This window comes from Oncorhynchus masou, unplaced genomic scaffold, assembly GCF_036934945.1.
Source record: "Oncorhynchus masou masou isolate Uvic2021 unplaced genomic scaffold, UVic_Omas_1.1 unplaced_scaffold_2406, whole genome shotgun sequence".
In the NCBI taxonomy this organism is placed as follows: domain Eukaryota; kingdom Metazoa; phylum Chordata; class Actinopteri; order Salmoniformes; family Salmonidae; genus Oncorhynchus; species Oncorhynchus masou.
The window spans coordinates 17,608-41,861 of record NW_027008861.1 but is presented as its reverse complement, the minus strand read 5'-3'; the positions used below and the strand labels follow the sequence as shown (position 1 = coordinate 41,861).

The following is a 24,254-nucleotide window of genomic DNA, read 5'->3' as shown; positions in this document are numbered from 1 at the left end:
CTCTCTCTCTCTCCATCTCTCTCTCTCCATCTCTCTCTCTCTCCATCTCTCTCTCTCTCCATCTCTCTCTCTCTCCATCTCTCTCTCTCTCCATCTCTCTCTCTCCATCTCTCTCTCTCCATCTCTCTCTCTCCTTCTCCCATCTCTCTCTCTCCTTCTCTCCATCTCTCTCTCTCCATCTCATCTCTCTCTCTCCATCTCATCTCTCTCTCTCCATCTCATCTCTCCATCTCATCTCTCCATCTCATCTCTCCATCTCATCTTTCATCCATCTCTCTCTCTCTCTCCCTCTCTCTCCCTCTCTCCCCCTCTCTCCATCTCTCTCTATCTCTATCCCCAGGCTCGCTGGGAGAAGGAGCGGGAGCGTCACCGGCTGCAGGCGGAGGTCCTGGAGGCGGAGCTAAGACAGAGAGAGGAGGAGTGTAGGAGACTGGAGAAGAAACTAGAGATGGAGAGAGAGGAGCTGGAGAGACAGAGAGACATACCAACAGGTTGCTGCTTCCTTACAATATAATAATATACAGGAGAAAATCTGACCTCTCTGAAATGAAAATGGATGGCCCTCCTTCAGTGAAAATATATTTTTACCCTCCCTGAACGCTTGAAAAAGTGATCCTCCCCTATACCCCAAATAATAATTAAAACATAAAATGGATAGCATAGAACATGCCAATCATTTACCCTCATTCCCAGGACAAACCAGAGTCTTAGATATTCAGTTTTAGAAACTGTTCTTCGTTTTGTAAGCATTACATGGCAAAGTACCCAGAAGGTTGTCAATTCAGACTACCGCGGACAAGAGTAGGGGTGAAGAAAGTTCTGTTGTAATAAAAGCACTAAATTCATCTATCATATTTTTGCAGGCCAAGAAAAATGTGCCTTTTTATGAACGCATTTCATGCAATTCTATGTCATTTCTACGTGACTGTAGACGAGCAGAATCTATTTTAATACCACAACAGAGCATGACAACGAATGTGCACATACTGCAGTGCCAAATACCTTTTAATTTCTATACAGGCTATTGTTTAAAAAAAGAGGACAGTCTACCAGTGGTAAAGTTGTCTATCGAGTGTAAAAATATATCAGAACAGAACCAGTTATGACTGAAGTATCTGATCATCAATGAATTTCAACAGAAACCCTTCATTGTTTAACACAGCAGCCGCATATCATCAGGTAGGCCAATATACACTTGTAACTTTTTTTCATATGCAAAACTAGCATTTTGTAATTCATTCCATGATACTGTTGTTACAAAATAGATTTGTGTTGGCTGTGATTAGGGCACGGAAATATAAGAGCCTCTGCTAGGCTAAATTTAACAAACTAGGCATGCATAGCTCACCACATGATCCTCAAACCAGAGACTGGCCAAACTCGTGTTTTTAAAAGTCAATTCAAAAGGCACTGTAGAATGACTGACCGTATAGTCTAATAAGACATTTTTCATTTAATTATTATTTAATTCAAAGTATTTTTTAAATGTAGTATTTCATCATAGTAAATACATGCATAGGCATGTTGTTGAAATGCTAAGCGCTCCTGCTAGCTTCTTGCATGTCTCAAATGCTTCATAATGGATTTCCTAAATGGCCTTGAAATAATAATAATAATAATATAGCCTAAATAATACATTTGTTTGTTCCTTCTTAGGCTACCTGGCTGGCTCCTGACTGATTTAGAGTTAATATGTTGTTTAATAGCGTGTTGAAATATTGAATGTCAATTGAAAGTGACAGAATCACACATTACTTCCCAAGCAAAGTACATGTTTTGTCTCCTCAGCAACAGAAGGTTGTAGCGAAGACTCTGAATGTGATAGAGACAAACCAAAGATATCTGAATGTGATAGAGACAAACCAAAGATATCTGAATGTGATAGAGACAAACCAAAGATATCTGAATGTGATAGAGACAAACCAAAGATATCTGAATGTGATAGAGACAAACCAAAGATATCTGAATGTGATAGAGACAAACCAAAGATATCTGAATGTGATAGAGACAAACCAAAGATATCTGAATGTGATAGAGACAAACCAAAGATATCTGAATGTGATAGAGACAAACCAAAGATATCTGAATGTGATAGAGACAAACCAAAGATATCTGAATGTGATAGAGACAAACCAAAGATATCTGAATGTGATAGAGACAAACCAAAGATATCCCTTATGCATCGGAGTCACGTCTTTCACAGCATTGTTCAGCTTGTTTCTAGCATGAAAAGCATTTGAAAAAAAAAAACTATATATATATATAACCTTTATTTAACCTTTATTTAACTAGGCAAGTCAGTTAAGAACAAATTCTTATTTACAATGACGGCCTACACCGGACAAACCCGGATGCTGGGCCAATTGTGCGCCGCCCTATGGGACTCCCAGTCACGGCCGGTTGTGATACAGGCTAGATTCAAACCAGGGTATCTGTGGTGTCTTAGACCACTGTGATACAGCCTGGATGGGACCAGGGTGTTAGACCGCTGTGATACAGCCTGGATGGAACCAGGGTGTTAGACCACTGTGATACAGCCTGGTTGGAACCAGGGTGTTAGACCACTGTGATACAGCCTGGATGGAACCAGGGTCTTAGACCACTGTGATACAGCCTGGATGGAACCAGGGTGTTAGACCGCTGTGATACAGCCTGGATGGGACCAGGGTGTTAGACCGCTGTGATACAGCCTGGATGGGACCAGGGTCTTAGACCGCTGTGATACAGCCTGGATGGGACCAGGGTCTTAGACCGCTGTGATACAGCCTGGATGGGACCAGGGTCTTAGACCGCTGTGATACAGCCTGGATGGGACCAGGGTCTTAGACCGCAGGATACAGCCTGGATGGGACCAGGGTGTTAGACCACTTGCGCCGCTCTGGAAAATTGTGGACTAAAGCGTTGTTATATAATCAGTTCTCTAAAAAATACCTCTTAGGCTAACAAAGGGGTAGTCCAATGCTTTCAGCCATTTCCTTAAACAACAGCCACAATACCCTCACACAGTGCACGGTGACTGACAACATGTATGGATAGTAGCCTAGAAGACCAGAGGGAAGAGTGGCCCCTACCTGCCCTCCAACACCACTTCCAGCAGCATCTGGTCTCCCATCCAGGGACCGACCAGGACCAACCCTGCATAGCTTCAGAGGCAAGCCAGTAGTCAGATGTAGTGTGGTATGTTGCTGACAGCGGAAGGTAGCCTAGCAGTCAGAGCAGTGGACCAGTAACCGAAAGGTTGCTAGTTCGAATACTCGAGTCGACATGGTGAAAAATCTGCCAGTGCCCTTGAGCAAGGCACTTATCCCTAATTTGCTTCAGGGTCACCGTGCTACTATGGCTGACCCTGTAAAACAACACACCTATCCGGTGTATGTGACAAAATCTGTTTATTCAAAGTAATTTCCCTTTGTCATGTAACGTACCAACAGGATCTGGAAAGGCTGAGGGAGTCAATGAGGACGGTGGAAAAACAGAAGGAACACCTCAATACACAGATGAAGTTGAAGCTGAACAAGACCGTCACCAACCCTGGGAGTTTTAACTTCAAAGCTCAGCAGGTGGGGATGTGGTGTGGTCGTTAAGAACTGAGGACCAATAGTGTGAGGAGCTGTTGTTGATGTATTTGTAGGTGTTTACATCATCCGGACATTCTATTCTTCTCCTCAGGCTCCCCTCTCCCAGTCCTTCCGAGGGGATCCTCCCCTCCTCTCCCAGTCCTTCCGAGGGATCCTCCCCAACTCTCCCAGTCCTTCCGAGGGATCCTCCCCAACTGTCCCAGTCCTTCCGAGGATCCTCCCCAACTGTCCCAGTCCTTCCGAGGGGATCCTCCCCAACTGTCCCAGTCCTTCCGAGGGGATCCTCCCCAACTGTCCCAGTCCTTCCGAGGGGATCCTCCCCAACTGTCCCAGTCCTTCCGAGGGGATCCTCCCCTCCTCTCCCAGTCCTTCCGAGGGGATCCTCCCCTCCTCTCCCAGTCCTTCCGAGGGGATCCTCCCCTCCTCTCCCAGTCCTTTCGAGGGGATCTTCCACTCTCCCAGTCCTTCCGAGGGGATCCTCCCCTCCTCTCCCAGTCCTTCCGAGGGGACCTGACAGCTGATTGGAGGAAGGGAAGAGAGGTGATCCAGATCCCCAAGGTCCTTGTCTCCCCCAGCCTCTCTGTAGCCACCAACATTTTCCTGGAGCAGCCCCCGGAGGTGAGCCACATAGGACGTAATAGGACAGTGCATTCAGAAAGTATTCAGACCCCCTTACTACTTCCACATTTTTTTTTTTACATTACAGCCTTATTCTAAAATTGAATACATCGTTTTTTCCCTCATCAATCTACACACATTACCCCATAATGACAAAGTAAGAATAGGTTTTTAGAAATTTTTGCAAATTTTATAAAAAAATTCAACTGAAATATCACATTTACATAAGTGTTGAGACCCTGTACTCAGTACTTTATTGGCACACCTGCATTTGTGGAGTTTCTCCCATTCTTCTCTGCAGATCCTCTCAAACTCTGTCAGGTTGGGTGGGGAGTGTCGCTACACAGCTATTTTCAGGTCTCTCCAGAGATGTTTAATCGGGTTCAAGTCCGGGCTCTGGCTGGGCCACTCAAGGACATTCAGAGACTTGCCCCAACCCACTCTTGCGTTGTTTTGGCTGTGTACTTAGGGTCGTTGTCCTGTTAAAAGGTGAACCTTTGCCCAGACTGATGTCCTGAGAGCTCTGGAGCAGGTTTTCATCAAGGATCTTTGTTCAGCTTTCCCTTGATCCTGACTAGTCTCCCAGTACCTGCTGCTGAAAAACATCCCCACAGCATGATGCTGCCATCACCATGCTTCACCGTAGGGTTGGTGCCAGGTTTCCTCCTATAGTTCAATCTTGGTTTCATCAGACCAGAGAATCTTGTTTCCTATTGTATGAGAATCCATTAGGTGGGCTGTGGGCTGTCATGTGCCTTTTACTGAGGAGTGGCTTCCATCTGGCCACTCTACCATAAAGGCCTAATTGGTGGAGTGCTGCAACTCTAGGAAGAGTCTTGGTGGTTCCAAACTTCTTCCATTTAATGATGAAGGCCACTGTGTTCTTGGGGACCTACAACCTTCAACAATTCCTTCGACCTCATGGCTTGGTTTTTACTCTGACATGCACCGTCCACTGTGGGACCTTATATAGACAGGTGTGTGCCTTTTTATAAATCATGTCCAATCAATTGAATTTACCACGTATGGATTCCAATCAAGTTGTAGAATCATCTCAAGGAGGATCAATGGAACAGGATGGACCTGAGCTCAATTTTCGAGTATCATAGTAAAGGTAGCAAAGGTACTTATGTATATAAGGTATTTCAGTTTTTTATTTGTTAAAAATTTGCACAAATTTTAAAAACCTGTTTTTGCTTTGTCATTATGGGGTATTGTGTGTAGATTTACGAGGGGAAAAAATGATTGAATCCATTTTAGAATAAGGCTGTAACGTAACAAAATGTGGAAAAGGTTGAGGGGTCTGAATACTTTCCAAATGCACTGTACCGACCATGGTTTTCTAGAAATCCCAGTTAGAGGATTCCTGGAATCAGGAAATAGTACTTTGTCAAGTTACCAGTATTTTTCAACCCTAACCAACTATGTGAATATGTGCTCACTTCCCAGTGTTTTTCTATTGTAACGTGTTGTTCAATAGTGTATTGATATTGTGTATTTTGCATGCTGAATTTCCATGTACATTTTTTATTTTTTTTATTTTACCTTTATTTTACTAGGCAAGTCAGTTAAGAACAAATTCTTATTTACAATGACGGCCTAGGAACAGTGGGTTAACTGCCTGTTCAGGGGCAGAACGACAGATTTGTACCTTGTCAGCTCGGGGGTTTGAACTTGCAACCTTCCGGTTACTCGTCCAACGCTCTAACCACTAGGCTACTCTGCCGCCCCTGGATAGTAATGTTCCCATTCGGTGCACTCGGTACAACACTGTTGCCAATTAGATCTCCATAGCTGTGTGTTGTAACTCATTTTCCAGTAGTTCATTCACAGTTCATAACTTTACGTTATCGTATCTTAGGTGCCCCCTCGCAGGGAGAGCATCAGCCCCGGGCCCTCTAAACCAGAATTCCCCATCCACCTGATCAGCACAACCAACCAGGTGGTTCACAAACCAGGGGCCGTGCAACAGCAGATACCCACCAAGCTGGCTGTCCTTGGTAACAAGGGCAAGGAGAAGAGCAGTAAGAAGAGGTCCCACCACAAGCGCAATCACAGCGCAGGTAAGAACCCGGCTCAGTAGAACCCGGCTCAGGTCAGAACACGGCGCGGGTCGGAACAGAACACGGCGCGGGTCGGAACAGAACACGGCGCGGGTCGGAACAGAACACGGCGCGGGTCGGAACAGAACACGGCGCGGGTCGGAACAGAACACGGCGCGGGTCGGAACAGAACACGGCGCGGGTCGGAACAGAACACGGCGCGGGTCGGAACTGTACACGGCACTCCTATAATCTCAAACCTTCCGTTTATTAGTCATGTACTGGGGCACTTGTTTTGAAGTCCTACTCTTTCCTCTTGACCTCAGCTGTGCTAGGGAAATCATAACATTTACCCCATATTGATATTTTCTATGATCTGTTAAAGCAGTGGGCATATATCTCCATTACAGGAGGCTTGTGGCTGGAGTGGAATCACTGGAATGGTATCATACACATGGTTTCTATGCATTTGATGCCATTCCATTTGCTCTGTTCCATCCTCCACTGATCTCCATAGTTCTGATGCAGTGTTGTCTTTCCTCCTGCAGCGTCCATAGAAATGTCTCAGGTGGTGCCGATCAGAGTGACAGGAAATCAGAGTCTGAGAGGGAAGAAGACTGTGAGCCCACAGAGAAACTACCAATTAGGTAAGAGCCCTCACAGGTAAAAACCCGTTACTAATTCTACCAATCAGGTAAGAGCCCTCACTGATGCTACCAATCGGGTAAGAGCCCTCACTGATGCTACCAATCGGGTAAGAGCCCTCACTGATGCTACCAATCGGGTAAGAGCCCTCACTGATGCTACCAATCGGGTAAGAGCCCTCACTGATGCTACCAATCGGGTAAGAGCCCTCACTGATGCTACCAATCGGGTAAGAGCCCTCACTGATGCTACCAATCGGGCCCTCAAGAGCCCCTCACTGATGCTACCAATCAGGTAAGAGCCCTCACTGGACCTACCAATCATCTAAGACGAAACCTTGGGAGTTCCAGATACATATTGTCTGATTTTTACTGTTTTAATATCTCGGAAGTAAATTAACACACACAATAATTAAGTTAACCGTACGCTGTTATGCCTCTTCAGATGATTTCTTCAGTCCTCCAGAGCCCCTGTCCAGCGTTAAGCCCTCCCAGACCCTGTCGTCCAGCAGCAGCATGAGGACCAATAACCAGAGCCACGTCCCTCCACCTCCCCTCCACCCTTCCCCAAAGACATAGTAAGCAAACCAACCAAGGAGCACGTTATCTACCTGTAAGGACACAGGCGACACCAAAACCCTAAGCCAGGGCTCTGAAACTGGCGGCCCATGTGCCAAAACCGGCCCACGAGTGATTTATATTTGGCCCGCCAAAGCTCTGTTCACAGTAAAGATGTGATTATATATATTTTTACTGATTGGGCTTTCTAATTGCTGGTACTGTTCCTGTTGAATTTCCACATTTCCAAAATTCATTTCTATTGTTTGGATGAGTGCTTGTCTCTAAACTCTCTCTGCACTCAAGTCTTTATGTTTTTAAGCCTTTTTAAAGATGATATAAATTCATGTTAGGAAGCTGGTTATTACTTTGAATTGTTTACAGGTCTGAGGTGCCAAGCACGTTACCTCAGAGCGCATTAGAAACTCTTTTAAATCTGAATTGACCTGTTCCTCGTTTTGTATTTCTTCATGTCATATAATGTATGGAAGTAAATGTTCATTTAGCTGTGAGGTGTAAAACTGACCAGTTTACCAGATGCAGATTAAGTTTAGTCCAGCACTAAAAAAAGATTCTCAATTGAGATTCTCCCAGTTTTTAATTTTTTTGTTGTCCAAGACTAGGCTTAATCTGTGTCTGGGAAATGGGCCCTTATGGTATGGGAATTATGGTGTATTATAACACTGAATAATAATGACTACTGTACTAAATTATGCCAATTCTCCTGTGGTTTATGCCATTTTGTGATTTTTGTTATGAAGTTTACAGGAGAGGGTTTCATGACATTTTGTCAGCATTTTGTCAGACAGCTTCTCCACACCCATATCAACATGGATTGTTGTCAAGTTTTAGTTTAGTTATAACGACAGGAAAGTTTGTGTGCGAGAGTGAAATGTTAGAACTATCTTATGTGTGTACTTTGAACAAGAGGCAAAGCGTTTTGCCAGATGGTTTTCTTCATTGTGTAACTGTCAAAAGGTTCTGTTCTGGGAACCAAGGAACTTATTGAACAATGTTCTATCGGGGAGATGTTTGGAAGGATGTTGCTCATGGTTACAGTTTCCAGTGAACACAGTCTGGGAATAGAATTAGAACACGTGTGACAAAACATTTGTTTTTACTGCTCTAATTACGTCGTTAATTATCTTCAAAATGGAATCTCCCTATAACACATGTTCTATTGTTTCTACTATGCTGTTGTTACTTATAACCTGGGTGGTTCCAACCCTGAATGCTGATTGGCTGATATAGCCGTGGTATATCACACTGTATGCCACGGGTATGACGAAACATTTGTTTTTACTGCTCTAATTAAGTTGCTAACCAGTTTATTATAGCAATAAGGCACCTCTGGGGTTTGTGGTACATGGCCATGATACCGCGGTTAAGGACTGTGTCCAGGCACTCTGTGTAACGTCGTCTGTAAGAACAGCTCTTAGCCGTGGTATATTGGCCATATACCACATGTCCTCTGACCTTATTGCGTATATATATATATATATATATGGTCTGGACATTCTGCTGTGATGTTGATGTCCTGGTAAACTGTTGTGGTTCCCATCCACAGCCGATGGAAGGAATAAAAAATCATTCTGCTGCCTGTAATCAGCCTGTTTGTTTCTAGAAGGAGAGCTCAGTCAAGTCAGGCCGGGGTTCAATCCAATAGTTTCCTTTAAAATCTGCATTGGCGTAATCGGATTGAATCCCCGGCCTCAATGTCACCTCCGAATGACTCACTTCCTCCCATCCCATGTCCAGTCTGAAATAGCAGTGAAGCAGCGCAAGGACAAAGCAGTTCTGTTGTTCCCCAACAGAATAGAACAGTGGCCTGTAATTGTTAGTCGTGTATGTTTTGCTTCCAGTTCAGCTCCTCAATGGGTGAATCTCAATTGTATTTCCTTGGTTCCTTTCATCCTCTCGCTTCAAAACACTTGGATGAGGTCAGAGGTCACAACCCCTCTGACCGGCAACCTCAGAATTATAGTCACCATTCTTCTTCTGTTGCTAATATAGAACATTCAGTTGGTGGTATATGACCTGGCAGTAGCTTGAGTTCTGAATGGAGAGTCTGTCTGACTGGGTGAGTCACTCCGGGAGCCGGTGGAGATTTGATGCCCTGTCACTACCTGGGTGCCTGGTCCTGCCCGTTAGCGCTGATGAAGTCTCCTCTGGCTCCCGGAGTGACTCTCCCAGTCAGACAGACTCTCCATTCAGAACTTAACATTAACACAGCAGTGACTCTCCCAGTCAGACAGACTCTCCATTCAGAACTTAACATTCACACAGCAGTGCAGCGCCTCCCTTGGCTCTCGTCTCATCGGCAAGGCAGGCACACATTGTGGAGAGAAGGCTAGAGAGTCTGACTGCCGTGAGAGTGTAATTTGAGACGGGGCCAGAATGAAGAGGGTCATTCATATTCAGTTGCAGTACAACTCTTGCTACTGCCAGGTCATATACCACCAACTTAATGTTCTATATTAGCAACAGAAGAAGAATGGTGACTATATATTTCTGAGGTTGGCAATGACGAAGCCATGCAGAGGATGAAATGCTTTTGTTTATTTATTTTGGCGTATTCCTCCTCAGATGTTTTAAAAACCATCTGGTGACGTCATCAAATAACCCTGGTGAATATCTCATCTCATTGGCTGCAAAATAGTGTGCAGATGAATCTGATAGGGCACTCTCCCTAACCAACCAGCTTCTTCCGTCATGACTTGACTTCTTATCTCTAACCCCTATCCTTTGACCTCTAGCAGACTGTTAAAATAGTGGTGTTCCTCTGCTAATATGTTGGTGACACATCAGATCTTAGGTATAGGTATTTTACGCATCAGCTAACCACATGTTATAGCAATCTGATGCCCGAAGGAACAGTCGATGATGTGGCACGCAACCATTGGTTGATGCAGGGGAACATCCACCTATATTTCCAGTACTGACCAGGTCCTTCCTGTGTTTATGGACTCGTGGCTGTGATGAAATGAACGGGAACAACAAAAAACTAAAATCTACTCTGTTTAGCTACAGAATATACAGTGGGGTCAGGAATTATTGGCACCCTTGATAAAGATTAGCAAAAAAGACAGCTCAGTATTTGCATTATTTATTTTACTATGTTGTATGCTCAAACTATCCTGAACAAAAATATAAACGCAACATGCAAACATTTCTAAGATTTTACTGAGTTACAGTTCATATAAGGAAATCAGTCAATTGAAATGAATTAATTTGGCCCTAATCTATAGATTTCACCTGACTGGGTGGGGGTGCAGCCATGGGTGGGCCTGGGCCCAGCCAATCAGAATGGCCCGCAAAAGGGTTTTATTACAGACAGAAATACTCCTCAGTTTCATCAGCTGTCCGGGTGGCTGGTCTCAGACGATCTCGCAGGTGAAGAAGCCGGATGTGGAGGTCCTGGGTTGGCGTGGTTACACGTGGTCTTTGGTTGTGTGGCCGGTTAGATGTACTGCAAAATTCTCTACAAATGACGTTGGAGGCGGCTTATGGTTAACATTCTGGCAACAGCTCTGGCGGACAGTCCTGCAGTCAGCATGCCAATTGCACGCTCCCTCAACTTGATCTGTGGCATTGCGTTGTGTGTCAGAACTGCACATTTTTCATGATTACTGATCAATTTCTTCATACATTTATAATTAGTAGGTTTTATGTTTTAACAAATATTTGTTATTTTGTACATATGTATTGTATATCGTGGTGTGGTTTTCATAACATCTGCACACTTTTATTTCATTAGTTTTTTTGTATTTATCACTTGTTTTCTTTGCTGCAAATTATTTTTTTTGACTGGCCTTTTATTGTCCACAGCACAAGGTGCACCCCTGTAATGATCATGCTGTTTAATCAACATATTGATATGCCACACCTGTCGGGTGGATGGATTATCTTGGCAAAGGAAAAATGCTCACGAACAGGGATGTAAACAAATTTTGTGCACAACTTTTTTTGAGAAATAAGCATTTTGTGTGTATGAAATATTTCTGGTTTCTTTTATTTCAACTAATGAAACATGGGACCAACACTTTAAATATTGCGTTTTATATATATTTTTTGTTTAGTATAGGTGCCGGCACTGTTTATATTTAGGTGCTGGAACTCAACAATACTTTTAACCTAATTTTCTATCAGAGGTTCAGGAACTGTTTATATTGAAGTGCAGGAACTGAAACAGTAGAAACTTCTGAGGTGCCGATATTCAGTTCCGGAGAGCTCCTGCCCAAGTCAAGCACGGCTTGAGTCCCAAATGGACCCTGGTTCAAAAGTAGTGCACTATGAAGGAAACAGGGTGCCATTTGGGATGCACCCCACAAATATTTAGCAAATGTATTAAGTAAAAATAAAAAAAAATGTAACGACGTTCTTCGTTTGTCGAAAGAGAGTCGGACCGAAATGCAGCGTGTTTGTTACTCATGTTTATTAGTGAAAACAAATAACGAAACTATACATGAAATAACGAATAAATACAAAACAACAAAACGGAACGTGAAACCTATTACAGCCTGACTGGTGAAACTACCACAGAGACAGGAACAATCACCCACGAAATACAAAGCGAAACCCAGGCTACCTAAATACGGTTCCCAATCAGAGACAACGAGAATCACCTGACTGATTGAGAACCGCCTCAGGCAGCCAAACCTATGAAACACACACCCCTAATCAGCTGCAATCCCAAGAACTAAAAACCCCCACTAAATACAACAAACAATAAACCCATGTAACACCCTGGCCTGACCAACTAATAAACTAAAACACAAAATACTAAGACCAAGGCGTGACAGAACCCCCTCCCTAAGGTGCGGACTCCCGAACGCACCTCAAAACCATAGGGAGGGTCCGGGTGGGCGTCTGTCCATGGTGGCGGTTCCGGCTCCGGACGTGGACCCCACTTCATAAATGTCATTGTTCTTCCCCTTCGCGTCCTGGGATGATCCACCCTAACCGCCGACCATGGCCGAATAGTCCTCACCCAGAAACCTACATAACAGAGGAGCAGCTCGTGACTGAGGAGCAGCTCGGGACTGAGGGGCAGCTCGGGACTGAGGGGCAGCTCGGGACTGAGGGGCAGCTCGGGACTGAGGGGCAGCTCGGGACTGAGGGGCAGCTCGGGACTGAGGGGCAGCCCGGGACTGAGGGGCAGCCCAGTACCGAGAAGAAGCCCAGTACCGAGAAGAAGCCCAGTACCGAGATGAAGCCCAGCCAGGCAGTTGAATCCGGCAGATCCTGGCCGACTGGCGGATCCTGGCCGACTGGCGGATCCGGAAGAGTCCGGCCGACTGGCGGATCCGGAAGAGTCCGGCCGACTGGCGGATCCGGAAGAGTCCGGCCGACTGGCGGATCCGGAAGAGTCCGGCCGACTGGCGGATCCGGAAGAGTCTGGCGGATCCGGAAGAGTCTGGCGGATCCGGAAGAGTCTGGCGGATCCGGAAGAGTCTGGCGGATCCTGAAGAGTCTGGCGGATCCGGAAGAGTCTGGCGGATCCGGAAGCGTCTGGCTGACTGGCGGATCCGGAAGCGTCTGGCTGACTGGCGGATCCGGAAGCGTCTGGCTGACTGGCGGATCCGGAAGAGTCTGGCTGACTGGCGGATCCGGAAGAGACTGGCGGATCCGGAAGAGACTGGCGGATCCGGAAGAGACTGGCGGATCCGGAAGAGACTGGCGGATCTGGAAGAGTCTGGCTGACTGGCGGACCTGGAAGAGTCTGGCTGACTGGCGGATCTGGAAGAGTCTGGCGGATCTGGAAGAGTCTGGCTGTCTGGCGGATCTGGAAGAGTCTGGCAGATCTGGAAGAGTCTGGCTGACTGGCGGATCTGGAAGAGTCTGGCAGATCTGGAAGAGTCTGGCAGAGTCTGGCAGATCTGGAAGAGTCTGGCAGATCTGGAAGAGTCTGGCAGATCTGGAAGAGTCTGGCAGAGTCTGGCAGATCTGGAAGAGTCTGGCAGATCTGGAAGAGTCTGGCAGATCTGGAAGAGTCTGGCAGATCTGGAAGAGTCTGGCGGATCTGGAAGAGTCTGGCTGTCTGGCGGATCTGGAAGAGTCTGGCTGACTGGCGGATCTGGAAGAGTCTGGCTGACTGGCGGATCTGGAAGAGTCTGGCTGACTGGCGGATCTGGAAGAGTCTGGCTGACTGGCGGATCTGGAAGAGTCTGGCTGACTGGCGGATCTGGAAGAGTCTGGCTGACTGGCGGATCTGGAAGAGTCTGGCTGACTGGCGGATCTGGAAGAGTCTGGCTGACTGGCGGATCTGGAAGAGTCTGGCTGACTGGCGGATCTGGAAGAGTCTGGCTGACTGGCGGATCTGGAAGAGTCTGGCTGACTGGCGGATCTGGAAGAGTCTGGCTGACTGGCGGATCTGGAAGAGTCTGGCTGACTGGCGGATCTGGAAGAGTCTGGCTGACTGGCGGATCTGGAAGAGTCTGGCTGACTGGCGGATCTGGAAGAGTCTGGCTGACTGGCGGATCTGGAAGAGTCTGGCTGACTGGCGGATCTGGAAGAGTCTGGCTGACTGGCGGATCTGGAAGAGTCTGGCTGACTGGCGGATCTGGAAGAGTCTGGCTGACTGGCGGATCTGGAAGAGTCTGGCTGACTGGCGGATCTGGAAGAGTCTGGCTGACTGGCGGATCTGGAAGAGTCTGGCTGACTGGCGGATCTGGAAGAGTCTGGCTGACTGGCGGATCTGGAAGAGTCTGGCTGACTGGCGGATCTGGAAGAGTCTGGCTGACTGGCGGATCTGGAAGAGTCTGGCTGATCTGGCGGATCTGGAAGAGTCTGGCTGATCTGGCGGATCTGGAAGAGTCTGGCGGATCTGGAAGAGTCTGGCGGATCTGGAAGAGTCTGGCGGATCTGGAAGAGTCTGGCGGATCTGGAAGAGTCTGGCGGATCTGGAAGAGTCTGGCGGATCTGGAAGAGTCTGGCGGATCTGGAAGAGTCTGGCGGATCTGGAAGAGTCTGGCGGATCTGGAAGAGTCTGGCGGATCTGGAAGAGTCTGGCTGTCTGGCGGATCTGGAAGAGTCTGGCTGACTGGCGGATCTGGAAGAGTCTGGCTGACTGGCAGATCCTGGCAGACTGACGGCTCTGGCTGCTCCATGCTGACTGGCGGCTCTGGCTGCACCATGCAGACTGGCGGCTCTGGCTGCTCCATGCAGACTGGCAGCTCCTTGCAGACTGGCACTTCTAGCTGCTCCATGTAGACTGGCAGCTCCTTGCAGACTGGCAGCTCTAGCTGCTCCAGGCAGACTGGCAGCTCTGGTTGCTTCATGCAGACTGGCAGCTCCTTGCAGACTGGCAGCTCTAGCTGCTCCATGCAGACTGGCAGCTCCTTGCAGATTGGCAGCTCCTTGCAGACTGGCAGCTCTAGCTGCTCCATGCAGACTGGCAGCTCTAGCTGCTCCATGCAGACTGGCAGCTCCTTGCAGACTGGCAACACTGGATGCTCCATGTAGACTGGCAGCTCTGGCTGCTCCATGCAGACTGACAGCTCTGGCTGCTCTAAGCAGACTGACAGCTCTGGCTGCCCCATGCAGACTGGCAGCTCTGGCTGCTCTATGCAGACTGACAGCTCTGGCTGCTCCATGCAAACTGGCAGCTCTAGCTGCTCCGGCAGCGCTGTAGAGGAGGAAGGCTCTAGAACCGCTGAACAGGCGGGGGACTCCAACAGTGCAGGAGAGGGAGAAAGCGCTGGCTGCGCTGAACAGGCGAGGCGCACTGAAGGCCTGATGCGTGGTGCTGGCACTGGTGGTATTTGGCCGAGGACACGCACAGGAAGCCTAGTGCGGGGAACTGCTACCGGAGGGCTGGGGTGTGGAGGTGGTACTGGATAGAGGACAGGCACAGGAAGCCTGGTGCGGGAGCTACCATCGGAGGACTAGTGTGTGAAGGTGGCACAGGATGGACTGGACCGTGAAGGTGTACTGGAGAGCCTGAGAGCAGGACTGGCACAGGACATGCAAGGCTAGGTAGGTACACAGGAGGCTTAGTGCGTGAGGCTGGCACATTTTTCACCAGCCGACTAACACGCACCTCAGGACTAGTATGGAGCGCTGACCCAGGTGCCATTAAATCCCCGACACGCTCCGTCGGACGAATATTGTACCTAAAGCACCAAACTAGCAACTCCCTCATTAATTTCTCCTCCAATTTCCCCATTAACTCCTTCACAGTCTCTGCTTCGCTCACCTCCAACACCGATTCTGGTCTCCTCCTTGGCTCTTCACGATAAACAGGGAGAGTTGGCTCAGGTCTGTCTCCTGACTCAGCCACTCCCCCTCTGAGCCCCCCAAGAAATTTTTGGGGCTTCGCTCTGCGCCGCCGTGTCTTTTTTTTTTCGACTCCATTCTCCTATAGCCCTCTTCGCACTGCTCCAGCGAATCCCAGGCGGGCTCCGGCACTCTCTGGGTCGGCCGCCCACCTGTCTATTTCTTCCCACGTCGTAATATCCATACTGTACTCCATTCTGGGCTGCTCCTGTTTCCATCCACGTCGCCGTGCTGCCTCCTCATACCAGCACCTCTCCGCTTCAGCCGCTTCTAGTTCCTCCTTAGGACGGCGATATTCACCAGGCTGAGCCCAGGGTCCTTTTCCTTCCAGCTCCTGTTTCCTCTTCGCCTGCTGCACCTTTGGGCGGCTACACTCCCCTGGTTTAGCCCAGGGTCCTCTCCCGTCAAGGATTTCCTCCCATGTCCAGAAATCCTTAATACACGGCTCCTCTTTGGGCTGCTCCTCTTTGGGCTGCTCCTGCCTGTTGACACGCTGCTCAGTCCGTGTGTGGTGGGTGATTCTGTAACGACGTTCTTCATTTGTCGAAAGAGAGTCGGACCGAAATGCAGCGTGTTTGTTACATGTTTATTAGTGAAAACAAATAACGAAACTATACATGAAATAACGAATAAATACAAAACAACAAAATGGAACGTGAAACCTATTACAGCCTGACTGGTGAAACTAACACAGAGACAGGAACAATCACCCACGAAATACAAAGCGAAACCCAGGCTACCTAAATACGGTTCCCAATCAGAGACAACGAGAATCACCTGACTGATTGAGAACCGCCTCAGGCAGCCAAACCTATGAAACACACACCCCTAATCAGCTACAATCCCAAGAACTAAAAAACCCCACTAAATACAACAAACAATAAACCCATGTCACACCCTGGCCTGACCAACTAATTAACTAAAACACAAAATACTAAGACCAAGGCGTGACAAAAAAGTCACTGGAGAATTGAGACAATTGATTATAAGCTCCAAAAAAAAAAAGAAACGTCCCTTTTTCAGGTCCCTGTCTTTCAAAGATAAACATCCAAATAACTTCAAATCTTCATTGTAAGGGGTTTAAACACGGTTTCCCATGCTTGTTCAATGAACAATTAATGAACATGCACCTGTGGAACGGTCGTTAAGACACTAACAGCTCACAGACGGTAGGCAATTAAGGTCACAGGTATGGACACTAAAGAGGCATCTCTACTGATTCTGAAAAACACCAAAATAAAGATGGCCAGGGTCCCTGCTCATCTGCGTGGACATGCCTTAGGTATGCTGCAAGGAGGCATGGGGACTGCAGGTGTGGCCAGGGAAATAAATTGCAATGTCTGTACTGTGAGACGCCTAAGACAGCGCTACAGGGAGACAGGACGGACAACTGATCGTCCTCGCAGTGGCAGACAACGTGTAACAACACCTGCACAGGATCGGTACATCCGAACATCACACCTGCGGGACAGGTACAGGATGGCAACAACAACTGCCTGAGTTACACCAGGAATGCACAATCCCTCCATCAGTGCTCAGACTGTCCGCAATAGGCTGAGAGATGCTGGACTGAGGGCTGGTAGGCCTGTTGTATGGCAGGTCCTCACCAGACATCACTGGCAACAACGTCGCCTATGGGCACAAACCCATCGTCGCTGGACCAAACAGGACTGGCAAAATGTGCTCTTCACTGACGAGTCGCAGTTTTGTCTCACCAGGGGTGATGGTCCGATTCACGTTTATCGTCGAAGAAATGAGCGTTACACCGAGGCCTGTACTCTGGAGCGGGATCGATTTGGAGGTGGAGGGTCCGTCATGGTCTGGGGCCATGTGTCACAACATCATCGGACTGAGCATGTTGTCATGGCAGGCAATCTCAACGCTGTGCATTACAGGGAAGACATCCTCCTCCCTCATGTGGTACCCTTCCTGCAGGCTCATCCTGACATGACCCTCCCGCATGACAATGCCACTAGCCATACTGCTCGTTCTGTGTGTGATTTCCTGCAAGACAGGAATGTCAGTGTTCTGCCATGGCCAGCGAAGAGCCCGGATCCCAATCCCATTGAGCACGTCTGGGACCTGTTGGATCGGAGGGTGAGAACTAGGGCCATTCCCCCCAGACATGTCTGGGACCTGTTGGATCGGAGGGTGAGAACTAGGACCATTCCCCCCAGACATGTCTGGGAACATGCAGGTGCCTTGGTGGAAAAGTGGGGTAACATCTCACAGCAAGAACTGGCAAATCTGGTGCAGTCCTTGAGGAGATGCACTGCAGTATTTAATGCTGTTGGTGGCCACACCAGTTTCTTTTGATTTTGACCCCCCCCCCCCTTTGTTCAGGGACACATTATTCAATTTCTATTAATCACATGTCTGTGGAAGTTGTTCAGTTTGTCTCAGTTGTTGAATATTTACACATGTTAAGTTTGCTGAAAATAAACACAGTTGACAGTGAGAGAATTTTTTTTTTGTTGCTGAGTTTATTATCATGAGACAACCTCCCCCTCCCCCCACACAACATAAAGTATCACTTATCAGTTTAAGAAACATAATAAGCTAACACATGAATACAGAACTCTGTCTTCATAAAGCACTATGCACAGAGACATTCCAATTGTAACCATGGACACCAGTAAGGCCAAAACCCATTAAGACAATATGAATTATATAACCAAAATTGGTCGCTCTACATTAGGTCTCCTTATAACCCATGTGTTCACATGGTAGCTACATACCAGTAAGTAGTTAGTGTAATTAGTTACAACTTTAAAAACTGTTAAACACGTTTAAGTACTATTTGAACCTAGCTGCCTACAATGTAATTACACCTATATACTACTGTATGTATCTACCACATAAATACATGGGTTTTTACACCTAATGGAAAATGGGACCACAAAATCTACTAGAGAAACGGTGTGGACAACATTAACTGTTGCACCCTTAGTATTATATAAAGACAGTGTGTAAGCTACTATATAAACCACACACTATTGTTGACAGCCTGGTCTAAACCAAACCCATAGCATGCAAAAACAATAAAAGGTCAAAAGTTCAGATTTAAACCAAATCAAAAAACTATTGGAGAAGGTTTCCCGGGCACGGATTAAGCCTTATCCAGGATTTATAACAATTTACAAGGAGATTCTCCATTAAGCTTGCTTTTTTAGTTCACTAGGAAACCGCCCCTTGACCCCCTAAATCGATAATCATTCTATACCGTTTCGGTCGTTGAGAATCCATGATAGCACCACATGATATCGGGTATGTAGTACGGTAGACACTTCCTCTTTCATAAACAGAGAGACAAGCCGTAGTGTGGTTCTTCTTCTTCAAAGTACTTAATAAAGGAGATTGGAAAAATTGGGAACAAGCTAACCGACAGAGCTTCTGATGGTCGGACTGCAACACATTGACCTTCTAGTTGTGGAGATTGTTGACTACTATTTTGCATAGGACTGGTGGGATAAATGGTGAACTGGAGGACAGGAGAGTTTGGAGACAAAACGTCTATTTTATGTGACAGGATGATAAAACTCATGAGAGGGGCGTTAAGTCAGCGTAGGTCGCAGTCGGGGCTGTGTATGTTGTGCTCTTTGACCTGGGTCGACAGCGCATCATCCAGGACTCTCAGCCAGTGCTGATCCCTGCTGACCCCGAGGTGTTTCGCACGTTGAAGAACTGCCACTGGAGGTTGAGTGCCCTCCCTCTCTCCCGTCAGTCCTTTTCCTACCCTTTTTCACACCAAGTGCACTGAAATGTTTATCATTTGTTTAAGAACTTATAGTGTTCCATTGAGATCCTATGTGTCATTTGTTTAAGAACTTATAGTGTTCCATTGAGATCCTATGTGTCAAAAATAAAATGAAATGAATAAGAAATTGGCATCCTAGAAGTCCTTTACTCTGATTTGCTGGCTTCTTTCTCTGGAAGGGGAGTGTCCTCACTCTGATTGGTTGCATCAGGACCTTGTGGCTCAGGATTGGTGAGGGGGTCATCTGTGGGTGGTCCTGGGGTTTGCATACAGTTGATTGGTTGCAGAGCTATGGGAGGCTGAGAGGGATATACAGAGTGGAGACATCAGACCACTGTGGAGCAAATCTGGGAGACAGACTATTGCCAACAATAGGCACACAGATAAGATTGTTTATGCAGGATGCCAACAAAATATACAGCCATTCCTCTCAACAAGTGGATCAATCGGCTTGATGGTTTTTCTACCATGAGGTTGTTGTCCTTCACTAGAATCACCACTGACTGGAGGAGTGTGTTAGCCAGCCTGGTAGACCGTTAGCAGAGGTATGGCTGTACATTGAGCTTGAAAACACCTCAGATAAAACTGGTGCCCTGGGTTGGCCTTACAGCACAAACACATTTGGGGACCAGGCTACCTCAGACACACAGAGGGGAAAAGCATTCTCAGGAAGGAAAGTTGCTTCAGAGCACCTCGTTTCACACCACATTCAAACCCAGTAGCTTATAGAAGCATCTTCACAATTTGCAGGTCAGAGAAAATGGGTGAGAGACAGTTCAGGACACTCCCTTGTCATCACCAGATACAATTCATGTTGTCAATGTGTGAATTCATCACGACTCTACCTACCAATAGCGTTTAATGACCCTAGAAGTATCTATTCTAAACACCACAGGACAATCTATTAAGACAATATGACACTTATCTAGGAGCAGAGGAATACAATGGGAGAATCCAGGCGGGTGGCAGACACAGACCCTGGAGCCCTCAGCAGCAAAGCAGAGAACCCACAGTAAAATGACAGTAGAGAACAGGAAGGGGCGAAGCAGAGCAGGAGGAACAGCAAACAGAAACAGCATGTTGGAACGAAGAAGCGTATTATATCTAGTTTGTTTTCGGGGTTACGGTACTCAACTTTAAATTCTAGGTTTACTTTGTGGTACAAAACACTAGAAATGTTTCTTTCCGTAGAAGAAGAAGGCACTCAAATCAAACTGGTAATCACCACAAATCCACTTCCTGTCCAGAATAATGGCAGCTCTTTGCGCCACAGCGCCACCGCCAGGCTGGAGAGGAGGGTGCAAGGCACCAGGTATAACAGGGCCGGCTGACCCATCTGCATCAGGGCCAGAGCTACGAAGGTGATGAGCAGCCCGATACCATACCCTTCATGGGGGAGAGAGAGGAGGGAGAGGAGAGTGGGTGAAGGGGGAGGGAGATGAGAGTGGGTGGGTGGAGGGGGAGGGAGAGTGGGTGGAGGGGGAGGGAGAGGAGAGTGGGTGGAGGGGGAGAGAGAGGAGGGAGAGGAGAGTGGGTGGAGGGGGAGGGAGAGGAGAGTGGGTGAAGGGGGAGGGAGAGGAGAGTGGGTGAAGGGGGAGGGAGAGGAGAGTGGGTGGAGGGGGAAGGGGTGGAGGGGGAGGGAGAGGGAGAGGGGTGGAGGGGGAGGGAGAGGAGAGTGGGTGAAGGGGAGGGAGTGGGTGGGGGGAGGGAGAGGAGAGTGGGTGGAGGGGGAGGGAGAGGAGAGTGGGTGAAGGGGGAGGAGAGGAGAGTGGGAGGAGGGGGAGGGAGAGGAGAGTGGGTGGGTGGAGGAGGAGGGAGAGGAGAGTGGGTGAAGGGGGAGGGAGAGTGGGTGAAGGGGGAGGGAGAGGAGAGTGGGTGAAGGAGGAGGGAGAGGAGAGTGGGTGGAGGGGGAGAGAGAGGAGAGTGGGTGAAGGGGGAGGGAGAGGGAGAGTGGGTGGAGGGGGAGGGAGAGGAGAGTGGGTGGGTGGAGGGAGGGAGAGGAGAGTGGGTGGAGGGGGAGGGAGAGGAGAGTGGGTGGAGGGGGAGGGAGAGGAGAGGGGTGAAGGAGGAGGGAGAGGAGAGTGGGTGGAGGGGGAGAGAGAGGAGAGTGGGTGAAGGGGGAGGGAGAGTGGGTGGAGGGGGAGGGAGAGTGGGTGGAGGGGGGAGGGAGAGTGGGTGGAGGGGGAGAGGAGAGTGGGTGGAGGGGGAGGGAGAGGGAGAGGAGAGGGGTGGAGGGGGAGGGAGAGGAGAGTGGGTGGAGGGGGAGGGAGAGGAGAGTGGGTGGAGGGGGAGGGAAGAGAGTGGGTGGAGGGGGAGGGAGAGGAGAGTGGGTGGAGGGAGAGGAGAGTGGGTGGAGGGGGAGGGAGAGGAGAGTGGGTGGAGGGGGAGGGAGAGGAGAGTAGGTGGAGGGGGAGGGAGAATGAAGCAGGTATGTTACTGCTTGTTTGGAACAAATACTAGTTGTTAAAAAAGACTCTACACACAAATGGCGTTTTTGACTATCAAAAAGACAATGGAAATGTGTCGGTCTTACCGATAGTGCAGGCCAGGAAATAGAACCGTGAGGACTGCATTAGGATGTCAAACCTGTGACAGTAGGCTATCAGCAGACCTGAGAAAGAAAGAACATGGTCAGCTCAACAGGGACGAGTACAGATATCTCGCCACAGAAAGATACGATAACAAGAGTTAGATATTATACGACAACAAGAGTTAGATATTATACGATAACAAGAGCAGAGCAGAGTACAGTACAGTAGGATACTACAGGAGTATAGTACAGTAGTGGAGTACACAGTACAGTAGTAAAATACAGTACAGTAGTAGACTATAGTACAGTGGTAGACTATAGTACAGTAGTAGAGTACAGTACAGTAGTAGACTATAGTACAGTAGTAGACTATAGTACAGTAGTAGAGTACAGTACAGTAGTAGAGTACAGTAGTAGAGTACAGTAGTAGACTACAGTACAGTAGGAGAGTACAGTAGTAGACTACAGTACAGTAGTAGACTATAGTACAGTAGTAGAGTACAGTACAGTAGTAGAGTACAGTACAGTAGTAGACTACAGTACAGTAGTAGACTATAGTACAGTAGGAGAGTACAGTAGTAGACTACAGTACAGTAGTAGACTATAGTACAGAAGTAGAGTACAGTAGTATACTACAGTACAGTGGTAGAGTACAGTAGTAGACTATAGTACAGTAGTAGAGTACAGTAGTAGACTATAGTACAGTAGTAGACCAGAGTACAGTAGTATACTACAGTACAGTAGTAGAGTACAGTACAGCAGTATACTACAGTACAGTGGTAGAGTACAGTAGTAGACTATAGTACAGTAGTAGAGTACAGTAGTAGACCATAGTCTGGAAGAGTCTGGCTGACTGGCGGATCTGGAAGAGTCTGGCTGACTGGCGGATCTGGAAGAGTCTGGCTGACTGGCGGATCTGGAAGAGTCTGGCTGACTGGCGGATCTGGAAGAGTCTGGCTGTCTGGCGGATCTGGAAGAGTCTGGCTGTCTGGCGGATCTGGAAGAGTCTGGCGGATCTGGAAGAGTCTGGCTGACTGGCGGATCTGGAAGAGTCTGGCGGATCTGGAAGAGTCTGGCGGATCTGGAAGAGTCTGGCTGACTGGCGGATCTGGAAGAGTCTGGCTGACTGGCGGATCTGGAAGAGTCTGGCTGACTGGCGGATCTGGAAGAGTCTGGCTGACTGGCGGATCTGGAAGAGTCTGGCTGACTGGCGGATCTGGAAGAGTCTGGCTGACTGGCGGATCTGGAAGAGTCTGGCTGACTGGCGGATCTGGAAGAGTCTGGCTGACTGGCGGATCTGGAAGAGTCTGGCTGATCTGGCGGATCTGGAAGAGTCTGGCGGATCTGGAAGAGTCTGGCGGATCTGGAAGAGTCTGGCGGATCTGGAAGAGTCTGGCGGATCTGGAAGAGTCTGGCGGATCTGGAAGAGTCTGGCGGATCTGGAAGAGTCTGGCGGATCTGGAAGAGTCTGGCGGATCTGGAAGAGTCTGGCGGATCTGGAAGAGTCTGGCGGATCTGGAAGAGTCTGGCGGATCTGGAAGAGTCTGGCTGTCTGGCGGATCTGGAAGAGTCTGGCTGTCTGGCGGATCTGGAAGAGTCTGGCTGACTGGCGGATCTGGAAGAGTCTGGCTGACTGGCAGATCCTGGCAGACTGACGGCTCTGGCTGCTCCATGCTGACTGGCGGCTCTGGCTGCACCATGCAGACTGGCGGCTCTGGCTGCTCCATGCAGACTGGCAGCTCCTTGCAGACTGGCACTTCTAGCTGCTCCATGTAGACTGGCAGCTCCTTGCAGACTGGCAGCTCTAGCTGCTCCAGGCAGACTGGCAGCTCTGGTTGCTTCATGCAGACTGGCAGCTCCTTGCAGACTGGCAGCTCTAGCTGCTCCATGCAGACTGGCAGCTCCTTGCAGATTGGCAGCTCCTTGCAGACTGGCAGCTCTAGCTGCTCCATGCAGACTGGCAGCTCTAGCTGCTCCATGCAGACTGGCAGCTCCTTGCAGACTGGCAACACTGGATGCTCCATGTAGACTGGCAGCTCTGGCTGCTCCATGCAGACTGACAGCTCTGGCTGCTCTAAGCAGACTGACAGCTCTGGCTGCCCCATGCAGACTGGCAGCTCTGGCTGCTCTATGCAGACTGACAGCTCTGGCTGCTCCATGCAAACTGGCAGCTCTAGCTGCTCCGGCAGCGCTGTAGAGGAGGAAGGCTCTAGAACCGCTGAACAGGCGGGGACTCCAACAGTGCAGGAG

The 24,254-nt window shown here is 48.4% G+C and overlaps 2 protein-coding genes across 2 annotated transcripts; one reads left to right on the top strand and one right to left on the bottom strand.

The window, feature by feature from the left end:
- The first annotated feature begins 420 nt into the window (after positions 1 to 420).
- On the top strand, positions 421 to 12,246 carry LOC135533497 (rho guanine nucleotide exchange factor 18-like). The gene is made up of 7 exons (XM_064960796.1): positions 421 to 491; positions 3,432 to 3,560; positions 3,670 to 3,706; positions 3,835 to 4,196; positions 6,058 to 6,259; positions 6,787 to 6,885; positions 7,328 to 12,246. Exons 2-7 carry the CDS (start codon positions 3,456 to 3,458, stop codon positions 7,459 to 7,461), a joined length of 939 nt encoding a protein of 312 aa, XP_064816868.1. The 5' UTR covers positions 421 to 491; positions 3,432 to 3,455; the 3' UTR covers positions 7,462 to 12,246.
- Positions 12,247 to 18,232: 5,986 nt separating this feature from the next.
- LOC135533495 (signal peptide peptidase-like 2B) lies at positions 18,233 to 22,822 on the bottom strand. The gene is made up of 3 exons (XM_064960795.1): positions 22,008 to 22,822; positions 20,700 to 20,860; positions 18,233 to 19,773 (listed from the first exon to the last, which is right to left on the bottom strand). The coding sequence occupies exons 1-3, from the start codon at positions 22,045 to 22,047 to the stop codon at positions 19,621 to 19,623; spliced, it is 354 nt and encodes a 117-aa protein (XP_064816867.1). The 5' UTR covers positions 22,048 to 22,822; the 3' UTR covers positions 18,233 to 19,620.
- Between the last annotated feature and the right edge of the window lie 1,432 nt (positions 22,823 to 24,254).

What these genes read in the sequence shown, in the direction of transcription:
- LOC135533495 (XM_064960795.1), bottom strand. Translation starts at nt 22,047, where the DNA reads ATGCAGTCCTCACGGTTCTATTTCCTGGCCTGCACTATCG. An exon ending in TTTCCTGGCCTGCACTATCG is followed by an intron (nt 20,861 to 22,007) that starts GTAAGACCGACA and finishes TCCCCCATGAAG; the next exon opens with GGTATGGTATCGGGCTGCTC. An exon ending in GGACAGGAAGTGGATTTGTG is followed by an intron (nt 19,774 to 20,699) that starts GTGATTACCAGT and finishes TATCCCTCTCAG; the next exon opens with CCTCCCATAGCTCTGCAACC.
- LOC135533497 (XM_064960796.1), top strand. Translation starts at nt 3,456, where the DNA reads ATGAGGACGGTGGAAAAACAGAAGGAACACCTCAATACACAGATGAAG. An exon ending in CTTCCGAGGGGATCCTCCCC is followed by an intron (nt 3,707 to 3,834) that starts TCCTCTCCCAGT and finishes GGGATCCTCCCC; the next exon opens with AACTGTCCCAGTCCTTCCGA. An exon ending in ACAGAGAAACTACCAATTAG is followed by an intron (nt 6,886 to 7,327) that starts GTAAGAGCCCTC and finishes ATGCCTCTTCAG; the next exon opens with ATGATTTCTTCAGTCCTCCA.